The sequence below is a fragment of the Silurus aristotelis genome (genome assembly GCF_946808225.1).
Source record: "Silurus aristotelis genome assembly, chromosome: 21".
NCBI classification, from domain to species: Eukaryota; Metazoa; Chordata; class Actinopteri; order Siluriformes; family Siluridae; genus Silurus; species Silurus aristotelis.
In genome coordinates, this window is record NC_139594.1 from 15,084,900 (window position 1) to 15,097,835 (window position 12,936).

The 12,936-nt window shown below is 37.5% G+C and overlaps 1 protein-coding gene across 5 annotated transcripts in view; it reads left to right on the top strand.

Annotated features, from left to right (window-relative positions):
• pag1 (phosphoprotein membrane anchor with glycosphingolipid microdomains 1) overlaps positions 1–12,936 on the top strand; it is a 56,981-nt gene that overhangs the window by 41,605 nt on the left and 2,440 nt on the right. For 3 of the 5 annotated variants that reach the window (XM_083523792.1, XM_083523791.1, XM_083523793.1), the window contains exons 3-6: positions 1,554–1,748; positions 2,359–2,410; positions 5,196–5,298; positions 6,280–6,812. In XM_083523792.1, coding sequence (XP_083379918.1) covers positions 1,603–1,748; positions 2,359–2,410; positions 5,196–5,298; positions 6,280–6,812 — 834 coding nt within the window. In that variant the 5' untranslated portion in view covers positions 1,554–1,602. The remainder of the gene's footprint in view (positions 1–1,553; positions 1,749–2,358; positions 2,411–5,195; positions 5,299–6,279; positions 6,813–12,936) is intronic. The other 2 variants (XM_083523794.1, XM_083523795.1) reach the window with 1 other exon arrangement.

Here is a 12,936-nt window from a genome sequence, read left to right on the forward strand (position 1 = left end):
TTTTACAATGGGCTTGTTTTTTTCCATTGCACACACACACACACGCACACGCTTTCTATTTAAGAGCAGAGCACCAACATATATCCAAATAAGGTTGCCGACTACAAGGTGCCAGCACTTTTGTTAGCCCAAAGCTGTCTATTCAGAGACCTAGTGAATGAGTGAGTGAGCGAGTATGAGTGAAGAGGAAAGACTCTCCCCTCTGAGAAACTCCTCAGACACAAAAGAGTATGGCTTTCTGCCACTTTCTGGGATGCCAGCCATCAGATTGTTATCTGCACATTCAGTTTGTGGAGGTGCGGTGCACTCAGCTTCCCATCTCATCTAAAAATAACTCCACACAGGGGCTTGCCTTGCTGAATCCGGCCTAAGCCTCACGATCATTGTCAGATCAGTGCTGGGCAGCAATAGTTTGTTTGCACAGATTGTCAGACTGCAGTCTTAGCATGAGGAATACTGTAGTGTAAAGATGCATATTCGGGATTGAGTTTCTGCGCCCCCTTCTGGAGGACATTATATATGTCCCCCTTCTGGAGCACATTAACGCTGATATATTGTATCCTGATGTTCAGGTTGGGACTATTTTGACTGAATTTTATATCGGTTTAAAATTGCATTTGGGTCTGCATACATTTTTAAAGGAAAAAGTTATTCAAACTGAGTATCAAAATATTAAAAAGTATAAAGAAATATTTAGGGCTCCAGACTGCGACTAAAATGATCACATTTGCGAACCAAATTTGACCAAATTTTAGGTAACTTTAAATGTTGTACTGTATATTATATATAGAAGGCTTGTCCATGTGGTCTGATCCAACAGACGAGCTCCTGTAGCTCAAAATGCTAAATAATATTAATACTGTTAATGTTCGATGGGTCAGAATTCTTATGCCTGGTCATGGTGTGTGTGTGTGTGTGTGTGTGTGTGTGTGTATATATATATATATATATATAAGCAATAAATCATTTTTATTAGAATGAAAAACACTGTTTTAATATTTTTCATGCTTAATATTTAAAATGTGAATTGTAAATAAATCAATATACAGTAGCTCACTTATTCATTACAAATAAATGGGAACGTCAAAAATTAATCGAACAAAAAAATTATTTGATGAAATAAAAATCAAAGGAACCATGGCAGAGATGTTCAAACTCGGAGTTCAAGTAATTGTAGAGGCAAAATGAATTATTATGATTTGAATATGATTAATTATGCAGTCCTGGGTTCACCGATGTTTATTTAAATATGAGATGACTATTTTATATAATAGAGTAGACTGTTATCTGTTTGTTTTGATGTCGCTCTATTTCCTTTACCACCCATTTTATTAGAAAAGCATGTAGTGTGTATGGTCAAGTGTTTCACACAGGAAAAGGTGTTTGTTACAAGTGTTATGGTTGTTAAAGACACAAGTTCCATGCTTAAACAGTTGATGCTGACTTGAAGGTGACACATTGCTCTCTCTCTCTCTCTCTCTCTCTCTCTCTCTCTCTCTCTCTCTCTCTCTCTCTCTCTCTCTCTCTCTCTCTCTCTCTCTCTCTGTCCTTAGCTCTTGTAGTAGTGTGGCCGATGTAGGGAGCTGCTGAGTGTGATGTGTAATGGCTCCTGTGTTGAGTGCTCTGTGGGGTTCAGGGGTTGCAGGATCGGAGGTCAGTGGTGAGCTGGCTGTAGTGAGCACGCTCACGGCACTGTGGGCCTTCCTGCTGCTCACTGTGCTTCTGGTACTATGTGCCAGCTGTCAGGGGTGAGTACCTCATTATCATCATCATCATAATAATAATAATGCTCTCTCATGCATTCAGTCTGGGATTAAGCTGTAAAATATTGCAAATATTACTAGATCAGATGGTGTTAGTCTATCAAATAATACATTTTGTAGAATGGTTGGAGAAAAGAATTCACCTAGCACTAGCAACTCTATTTCACATTGGATGTTCTTAATCGTTGATGATTACGTCCTCATTGATGTGTCAGTGAAGTGGAATGTGGCAGAATATCAGTAGAAATGGAGATAGAATCTTCGGGATGTTTCACTCTAGGGGATGTAAATGTTTTGGGTTCCTCAAAAATGTCCAAAATAATGATAATCACTTGTCTTTTTGGTCTATTTACACCAACTTGTAGATTCATATGTACATTAAAGCTAATAAGTTGTATAATTTCAACCTGTTTCCTTGCACGTGACTGCTACAATCACTGTATTCAATGTAACATGGCAAATTGGTATACATGTCTGAATAAAATATCTGTCTTGAGGCGAATGGACGAACGGATTAAATTTTTCCCACATGTACAAGCACTTTGCACAAGTTGCAGAAAAAAAATCAAATGCATATTTTTTTTTCTCTCCCCAGGCAAAAGAAAGCGACCCGGCTTCCCGGAGACCATGAGAACCTGATGAATGGGGTACGTTAGCGGGATGCTTTTGATGTGAAGGATTTTCTGCATTTCACATCCTTCTCTATGCATGACCGAGACTCAAAGCAGAGCCCCACAGTGTCTTTTTAATCATTTCTCAGGCGTTTGTTTGCTCTATAGCTCTCACACAGAGCCATTTTTCGCTGAATCAGGAGTTGCTTTGGAGAGAGCTGATGGTGTAGATGGTGTGCAGTTTATTTTGTAGTTTTGGACTTGGAGGACTGGGTAGAGCACAGCACACTGAAGGGGCTTTGTGGAGCTGACGCTCAGTGGGAGGAAAACATGAAGCAGGCAGACTTGCGGCTTTGTCAGGCCTGGGGACATGGGGAGTCTTTTTGTGCATGTGCTTTATGCATGGAGGCTGCAGAATTATCATGTGAGAGAAAAGGTCAGGAGTTCAGCGTTGTTTAGAAGCAGGGAGCATCTATGAAAATCTCATTTGACTTGTCATGTGATGAATGCACTTGCATATTGCATCTGACAGCGTTATATGTGCATAGCATGGTCACACAACTGTGGGAAAGTATTAAGCTTTCATTGTTGCTTGTAGACGTGTTTTGGAATGGTTGCCAATTGGTTTTCATAGTTTGTTGCCTGGATTTTTGTATGTCCGGACTGGTGTATTTGGATCCTGATATCATTGCCTAAAATGTTCCTTGTTCAAAAATAGAATAGGCACTTTAACATGCATCATACAGAAATAAATCTCACATTTTATTTAATGCACTCTTATATTTTAACCTTTGGTCTGCCTGATCATGTATACTGTCACATATGCACTGAGCAATTAGAGAAAGACTTTTACACATGCAAAAGTAGGCTGTGAAGCAAAAACTTTCATAACAATGAAATTATACTTTTGTATATTGAAAGAAATATGATAAAAACAATTAACACACAAAACAAAACAACAAAAAAGTTGTTCAGTCAATCAAAATCAAGTCTAGCCTATAAAGTCGAATGTGTTCTTTCACTGGAAATAAATAACCAGAATATCGCCATTCATTTTTGTGTAATGTTTGAATAGTTGGATTTAGTTCATAGATCAAGATTGTGCTTAGAAAAAACCCTGTCTGACTTTCACTACACACTAAATGATAGTATAATCAAGCTAGAGGTTCAATAGGGTCTTTGTTTATAGATGGTAAACAGACTTCAAAACGATTGTTAGCAAAATCGCAAAGCCACCACCAGGTGGCGCCAAAAAGCAACTTTTTTTCCTTCTGATGTGCCAAAAACCAAAAAGATGATGTGCCAAAAACCTCCATCCAGTTTGTCTTTTTTCCCTCCAGGAGTGGCTGGTATAACAGGGCAGCAGGGTTAAGCCATTTATCTTTCGGTGATACAGAAAAACCATTCATTTTTATAAAAATATTCATTTATTAAAATTCTTTTTTTGGCCTCGACATCAGATTATTAAAAAGGATTTTTTGGAATAATGCTCAACAGCACCACCAACAGTTGAAAAAATAGAATACACAGAATGCTGAGAGGAAGTGAGTTTCAAGTGTACATTGATTCAACCTGTCATTGACCTCTCTGACAGTGATTAAAAAGAGGAAGTGAAATAGATTGTCAGGGGTAATTAGTGCGAATGTGGTGGATTTTAGTTTTTATGCTAACTTCCTTTTTTTCTGAGTTTGGAGGAAAAATTATAAGTTGATAGAGGCAGAACCAGTTGGGCATTACAGATTTAAATGCTTAAAGGAAGACACACAGATGGATTTGTGAATATTTCTTTCTTTTTATTATGTGTGCACAATAAGACCAAACCTAAAATCAGATCTTTTGGACATCTTAAACTAGGTGAACTTCAGTCTTGTACCAGACTGGACACTAAAAAATCCTATTATTAACATGGATCTGACTCATCAGGAAGGAGGAGTGACTCACCCTATATATATATAGATAATAGAAATTATTTCCTTTCTCACTTTCCTATATTTATAGATGTAGTGAAACTTGTGTAACGGCAGCAAAAGGGGACGAAGGTCTCCGAATCATGTCTCCAAACTTCAAAAACTGATTGTCTTTTGGTAGACTGCATTTTAACTGAAGTGAACCCACTTATAGAATCAGTCCTTTAGTATTATTTTCTGCTGAGTTCTGGGTCCTGTTGGTCCATCAGGAAATAATTAGGATGATAAGGCTGATAATGCAGTAAAACTGAAACTAGGATGTCAAATTCCTCCCTCAGACTTTAAACACATAATCAATCATTATATGTTAATCAAGCAGAAGATGCCAAGCAGAAGATTACACGTTTACAAATGGCAAATAACATAAAATTTACCACAAAAAAATCTCTAGCACACTTTTATGTCATGTAAGACTTTTCCACTAAACCCTATACATATTTGTCTTACGTTTCTGTCATATGCAAATGTAAAACATTTATATATATATATATATATTTATATATATATATATATATATATATATATATATATATATATATATATATATATATATATATATATATATATATATATATATATAAATAAAAACCTTAAAAGCCGTATTCTTTTTTGTTTGATTTTAACTTTTATTGTATTTGTATTATATATGTATCTCTTGAATATTTTTGTATTATCTATGTATTGTATTGTATTATCTATGTATCTTTTGAATATTTGTAACTCAGCTTTTGCCATGAAGATAACCTCAGATAAGCCTATACATCTACCATTGTATGTACAATACTTATATCAAGAAGAATGTGTCTTGATTTGTCCTTGCTGATATGAAGTGTCTTTGTCCTGTCTCTGTGCAGGTGTCAGAAAAGGAAGTATGTAGTCAAACAGCAGATACAGGCAGCCATGGCACTGACCTGGTGGCCAGTAGCTCCTTAAATGGACCTCTTACAAGCGGTACAGGTACAATTAAAGTTTAACGTCATATACATAATATATTAAACCATCATATTCAGTAAAATAACTTGTTTAAACACAATCATTTTTACTTAAAAATAGTGGAAAAAATTAAATATACAAAAAAATTCTCATTTGGACAAATATGGAGGACAAGTCTTGTTTCCAACACTATCATTACTAATTAAGCATCATATCTGAATTTTGGTCTGGAAATCCCTTCCATAGATAAAGTTTACTAAAAGAGAGTTAAAGTTAAATGTTAAAGTTGTTAGACTTGCAGACTTTTTATTTTTTAAGATTTTGTGAGTATGCAGACTATTCAAAGTGCAAATACAGTCATGCAGTACCAGCCTTTTTCTCACTCTTATTTGACAGCCAAATGTGAAACTTATAAGAGCCAGTTTTGTTCCGATATGTAAATACATGCCACGCAACAGTAGTTTAACAGGGAAGGTGGTAGGAGGGATACAAGTATAAATGTGAGCTTGAGCCTTTTTGTGTTGCCTTTTTTTTTTTTTTTTTTTTTTTTTTTTTTTTAAAACATCTGTTTATTAAGGAAACACCAATGGACTTCAAAATTATATAAATTGTATTGTATTTATAGTCAGTTAAATAAGCTCTTATTCTCTACAGCATCGTTGTAGAAGATACCAAACAATTGTCCATCAACCTTAACAGCATGGAGGAGCTAATGATAAACATTATAGTGCCACATCTGTGACAGTATAATTGTGTGCTTCTAACTCCTATTCATTCTTAACCCAAACACGACCTTCTCATTAATTGTTTTTTTTTCTTTGTAAAAGCTGCTAAAGAGACATAGAGTATAGGGGGAATACATCAATCGTTAATTGGGATTAATGTTTAGGCAATAATTGTAATTGAATATTGGTACTTGCTTAGCTTCTCTCTGTTGTATGGTAAATATAAGACTGATATTAAATCAGCAGTGTTCATCGTTGTCTCTGCTTATCTCCATCTCAGTCCTCACAGATACCGTGGACACGAGTCCACACCCTTCCGAAGAAATGCTGTCCATCCAATCAGAGCATCGCTCTTCTAAATGCCCCCAGGACAGAGAGTTACCCAGCATTCCCTGCGCCAACAGTCTGCAGGTAGCAGATTCACCTGAAGAATGTAAAACCTCTGGGGACGCCACGTACGAGGTGCTGAAGGGGGGAGTCTCACAGGATGTTGTGGAGGATTCACCCTACGAGACGGTGAAAGAGCTAAAGGAGGCATGCCTCAATACCGGCACACTGACCCCCAGTGAGCCTTCGACTGCCCAGCACAATGGGCACGTGAGCCCCAGCCCTGGCACTCCTGACCTCTGCCCTCTGACTGACGGGTCGGAGTACGCATCTATCGACCTGAAGAAGAAGAGCCGCTACAGTGTGGAAGCCGAGGCCCAGCGCACAGTGGCAGAGCAACCTGAGGAGGAGACTCCACCACCTATACCTGATAAAGTGCTGGATGAGAACGATAACCAGAACATCACTACGCTGCAGAATGGAGAGGTAAGGAAAACACAGATAGATAGATAGATAGATAGATAGATAGATAGATAGATAGATAGATAGATAGATAGATAGACAGACAGACAGACAGACAGACAGACAGACAGACAGACAGACAGACAGACAGACAGACAGACAGATGCACTCTTTGTGGTGACTACAAAATGTCTGTAAAAGGGCACTCTTGGTATTTTTGTACTTTAAAAAAATATATCTAAGCAGTAAAGTATATTATATTTAAATTAGTCAAATTAATTGAGGCAAAATATTCCTCTCAGGGTAATTAATAAAAAAATGAAGCAGCTGAGTAAATGAATTAATATTGTTGTGTATTTAAAAATATTTTAGACCACTAGTGAGCTTGTAGTTTTCCCAGAACAAAGCATTACCAAGGGGCTACACTAAAAACAGTGATTGCTTTAAAAAAAAATTATATTATTTGGGTTTTATTTAAATAAATAAAACCCAAACAAACAAAGATTCGACCCGAAAAGAATCAATATCATAATTTTACTTTTTATATTTACCAACAGCAGTGGTTTTCTTTGATGCAATTTATCTCAATGACTTTGATTAATTTATTAAATCCTTGACTGAATCCCAAATGGCTTCTTAATTACAGTTTGCTCACTGTATAGCATATAAAATCATGGCATTGTACTGTAGAGCCTGTACTTCTATACTACATGGCGTGAAATTAATGAATCCTGTCACAAACACATCAATGAAATAGACGACAGTCATGTTTATTATATTTTAATGCCTTCTGACCACATTTGCACTCACTGCCTGGTCTTTCTTTTTATATTAAGATATGTAAGTGTTGGCACCCTTGGATTGGGTGTTATTTAATCATTTATTTAGCGCTGGCTCGGTTTCGCCACGCTTGGCTGATTTCCGTAATTTTCTACTTGCACTTGCCGGGGGATTGTTTACACTTTGCTTTCTGACCAGTGAACAAATGAGTTTCGAGAGAACATTTTTCAACCCCTTCCCCTTTTCCACACATTTATTTCCACACAGTCTCAGCCATTTTGTTTGTATTTTATGCTTTTTAAATGCATTTTGGTTGGTTTCATTACCAAGCAATGAATTAAACTAAAGTAACCATTTTGCACTAACTCGGTATAAGTAAGTGTTAAAAAAATTAAAAAAAATAAAATGCAAATATAACAAGAGGAGTTTCAATAAAACAAGTGGTTGATTTAAATTGTGGGGGTCATTGCTAATCTGTATTTTAAGGTCCATAAAGATAATGCCTCCTAAACCTTGCTGTCTATTTTGCTCTTCAATGGAAAGAGCTAAATTTAGACACAGGAGGGAACAATAGCCAGCGACTCCTGCTTAATTATGATCTTTTAGGTCGGGTTGCTCTGTCTGGCTGTGCATCCATAGCATACAAATGAAGCCATCTGTGGAGGAAAATGGACAGCTCATGCTGCGCCTGCAGGCTGGGCTGCTGTTTGCTCGCAGCATGAGCTCCATACCTCAGTGTACACACACACACACACACACACACACACACACACACCCCTCTACTCATATCTCCCCTAGTTTTCTCTATCTCTGTCTGCATCTCTGCTTCCTTTGATTTCGGCCCTACAGCCAATTAGCTCATCTGTAATGAAGCTGAGATGTGTACAGCAGCCAGGGTTTCCCTCTCTTGGTGTGCAACCCAGCCACCTGCAGCCCTTGAACCTAAAGTCAGCACTTTGTCACCCATCATCTCATAACATCTTCATACTCCCCCTCCTCTATTCCCCATATGGCCTGGGTTTAGGGTCAAATCATTCCAACTCTGTATGTAGCTCAGCTCTGAGTTGGCCGTTGGTGATTTGTCTCATCTGTCAAACTGGGTGCATGTGTCTCAGGGATCTATTAATCTCTCGAGGATGTAATAATCACCAGATGTTGTCCAACACATTTGGAGCTTTCTAGCATCTTTGTCTTTGTCCTGTTAATAGAGGTATAGCAGCCAAGCCACAGAGGTTTATTTAGGTTTATAGTATCCATCTCAGTATCTCAAATGCCTCATGCACGGACGCCACTAAAAGAAAATATAATGTTTAATATTCTACCCATAAGCAAACAGCACACAACAGGACTATATTTTACTATAATAGTTGAAACCTTTAGGGGGAAAAAAAAAAATAGGAAAAGTGAAATGTTTACTTGAATAAAAGAACATAACAAAACAGGCATAACATTATGACCACCTACCTAATATTGTGTTGATCCCCCTGTTTCCTGCCAAAACAGTTCTGACCTGTTGAGCATTAACATAATTAAATTCTTCAGCAGTTTGAGCTACAGAGGCTCGTCTGTTGGATCAGAACACACGAGCCAGCCTTCGCTCGCCACGTGCTCTATTGCGCCTCGGTTGCCCATGACCCTGTCACCGGTTCACCACTGTTCCTTTCTTGGACCAGTTTTGATAGATACTTGCAGACTGGAAACATCCCACTAGAGCTGCAGTTTTGGAGATGCTCTGACCCAGTCAGACCCAAATTTTTACGCTCACCCATTTTTCCTGCTTCTAACACGTCAACTTTGAGGACAAAATGTTCACTTGCTGCCTAATATATCCCACTTACTAACAAGTGCCATGATGAAGAGATCATCAGTGGTCATAATGTTAAGCCTGATCAGTGTACAGTCATAATGCATGGGATATATTATAAATATATAAAATTAGGTGTTTAAAAAAACAAAGGATCTAATTTTAAACAACATATCTATAAGCAGAAAGACAAAACTAACAAATGTAAATGTTTGTGAAAAGCGTTTAATAAATAGCAGGCAAAATTCATGGATTTTCGACTTGCCAATGTGTCTACACTAAAGTTAGCCGTACATTTGTTTATGGCTGTTTTTAACAACCAGCTTAATTGGGAATGGATTGGATTGGATTTAAACAATCACAATAGAGTTTTAGAGACATTTGTATTTCCACATTAGGATTTCAAAGATTAACTCTCAACACAACAGAATTTATTCTGGTTTAATATTATACAGTCACATTTTTAGGGCTGGCTAGTTGCATTAGCATGCAAAATAAACCAGAAATGGAATCAATCACTGTGCAGAGGGAGAATGGCAAATTTAGTGTGAGAGAGAGCACAGGAATGTAGAGGGGTAGGATGCTTATCACAGGTTTTAACTAGCCTGATTTATGAGAATCGGCTATGTAATTATTTTAGGGTGGTTCCAAGTTAAAGCTTTGTATGATTTATGCCATGTTGAATTAATTATCCTAGCTACATGGAACATGTTGAACGCCTGTACCGGGGTACTCCCAGTTTACTACTGCATCTTTGTATGAAGAGCAGCTGTTGGATAGACATGGATAAACCCCATTCAGAATTCATTATTTACCCCAGAGAGGTGAGTAGTGTGGCTAAATGAAAGTCTGCACACAGCAGGGGTGAGGAAACAGCTGGCATGATGATGCATGCATGTATGAGAATGAGCTCTGCGCTGCAGTATGCACAGTATGCTCCAGGTGTCTGCTGTCAGTGTAATAGCCTGATGTCTTGACAGATGAGGCAGAGATATATATATATATATATATATATATATATATATATATATATATATATATATATATATATATATATATATATATATATATATACACATGTCACATGTTACACAGGTGGTGTACCTAAACCCCAAAAACCCCCATCGTTCCATACTTATACAACAGTAACAGTTTTAGTTTATTTGGATAATTATGGGTCCATCATGGCAGTATGTGGTATTGTTTTGCATACAGCTTAATGAGGCTCAGCTCAACAGGTAATCAGCATGCATGTCCTCGTTTAGTTTTTTTATACACAAATGCACCTCTGTGCAAGCCCTCATTACAGCTGGTTTTGTGGGTGTTGTCTCATGCTGGGCAGGTGCACCCGTCTGCCAGATATTTACTACAACATGACTGTTGAACCAGTGTAACCACTAATATAACAGTTGCAAAGCTTTTTACTTCTTGTTTTGTTGGTCAAAAATACCTGTTCTGTTTTCCTTCTCAGTAGTTAGGGAGAAAGTATGCTATTTAGAAAACAGAAGAATGAATGCTGGCTATATTTTTTTTATTTTATTATTGGTGTAGATTAGCAATGGGAGGTTGGACTTTGAGGATGGATTTGCCCTGTAATTAATAAAAACAGTCTACTACAATGGCTCAGCCTAAGCCAAAGGTTGCATGAATGAATCTGCATTTAAGCACCTATTACTACACAACTCAACGATGGAACTGCAACGAATAGACATTTGGTGCATTTCAGATGAGGATGGGTTTTGAGGATGGTTCCTCTGAAGGTTTTGTCCTCAGACTATCTCAGGGAGTTTCCTTGCCACTGTCACCACCATTCTTATAAAATTATAACCTTATGTAAAAAGTGTTATACAAATACAATTTTATGAAATTGTTGGGTAAAGGAATAATTACAGGAATTATACTTACCGTATTTTTCGGACTATAAGCCAATATTTTTTTCCCACTTTTTGAACCCCGCGGCTTAAACAACGAAGCGGCTTATTTATGAATTTTTCCCGGTTTCACAAACTTCAAGCCAAAAAACTGAACCCCATAACATTAGACCAATGAAATTTCCGAACGGAAACGAAAAAACGCACCTCACCTGTGTTCTGAGCTGCACGGCATCGGAAGAAAAAACCTTTTGTTTTTTTAACGCACAACGATGCCAAAAGATAAACTCCCGAGAGAAATAGTTGTGAAAGGAAGGAGGAAGACAGTAAACAATGACTTTCTTTACTGTTTAGATACAAGCCGTTGTAACGCACTGAGTCTGGGTGAAGGGAGAGCTCGCTAACTCCAGTTGCAACAGAAATCATATAAGCACAGACAGTTTTCCAAAACTCGTGCTTTTTGATTTTTCTTGGTCACAGCGTTACGGTTTAGTCAAAGAAACTTAGAAATCAGCATCAGAAAACAATAAGGACATAATCCTCAGTCTTGCACACATGCAGTAACAGCGGAAAAATGCGGCAGCAGGCTATTCCCAAAATGGCGCTCTGCTCTTAAAGGAAGCGCAACATATTTCACCCGTTACACCGTGTAACAGACACTCACTTTCGTTAAAGCCTGTGTAAAGTTCATTAGTTTCAGTGTAGACTTCAGTGCGGCTTATTAATGTTTGTCAAATTCAGTGGGTGCGGCTTATATATGGGTGCGCTTTATAGTCCGGAAATTACGGTATAATATTACTGGAATTGTACTGAAAACACTTTGGCATGATGAATTTGGATGAGACTAAAAAATGGCCATTTTTATAGACTGTGCATGCGTGCAAATGTTAAATCATTTGAGCTGAGGCATAAAAAACATGACTTGCTGACATGAAGAAAATGACAGGAAAAAACTGTGTTGCAGACGAGAGCTTGGAGCACTTTTCATCCTGCTGCTGTTACAGACTTGGACATAAAGTGCCATTATGTGTACATGGCAGCATTGCTGCTAAAGGGAACAGGGTGCATTGTTACATGTGTACAAAAGACAAATGATTATTTTTATTTATTGACATGAATGGATGTAGCATCTGATGCCACAGGGCTCTAAACCTCTTCAACAGCCTGTCATTGTAAATTTCCCATCTGTCATTTGTCTGTCAAATGATGTTGGAGCCTTTCTTTAACACAGCCAAGTGTACGCTATTTAATACACTGGTTTAATTGTTAAGCCAATAATATTCCTGAGGTAAAGTGGTTTTAATAAAAATAAACACACCGCAAACATCCTACAAGAAAAATCGCTACCTTTATAGACCGATTTTCCTCCCAGATGTCCAAAGTGTTTAGTATTGATTTACTACAGGACTTAGTTTCTTAATTAATGAATCACGTATCGATCTGCATTGTAAATATCCTTTATCAGTTGGAAAGAACAGAAATCCATTCATTACACACACCATGAACTTGCAAATGAGTTGCAGGGTTTTTGCTTTGAAAATAGAAGACTGTGACATCGAATACAACAGATCATCCAGTGTGTTTTTCACCTGAGCATTGTGTGTTTTAAACAGTGCTATCCCAGTTATAATTGTTATATAATATATAACAATATTGCAAAATTTATTCTCTCCGTTCTCACGGTTGACCAAGT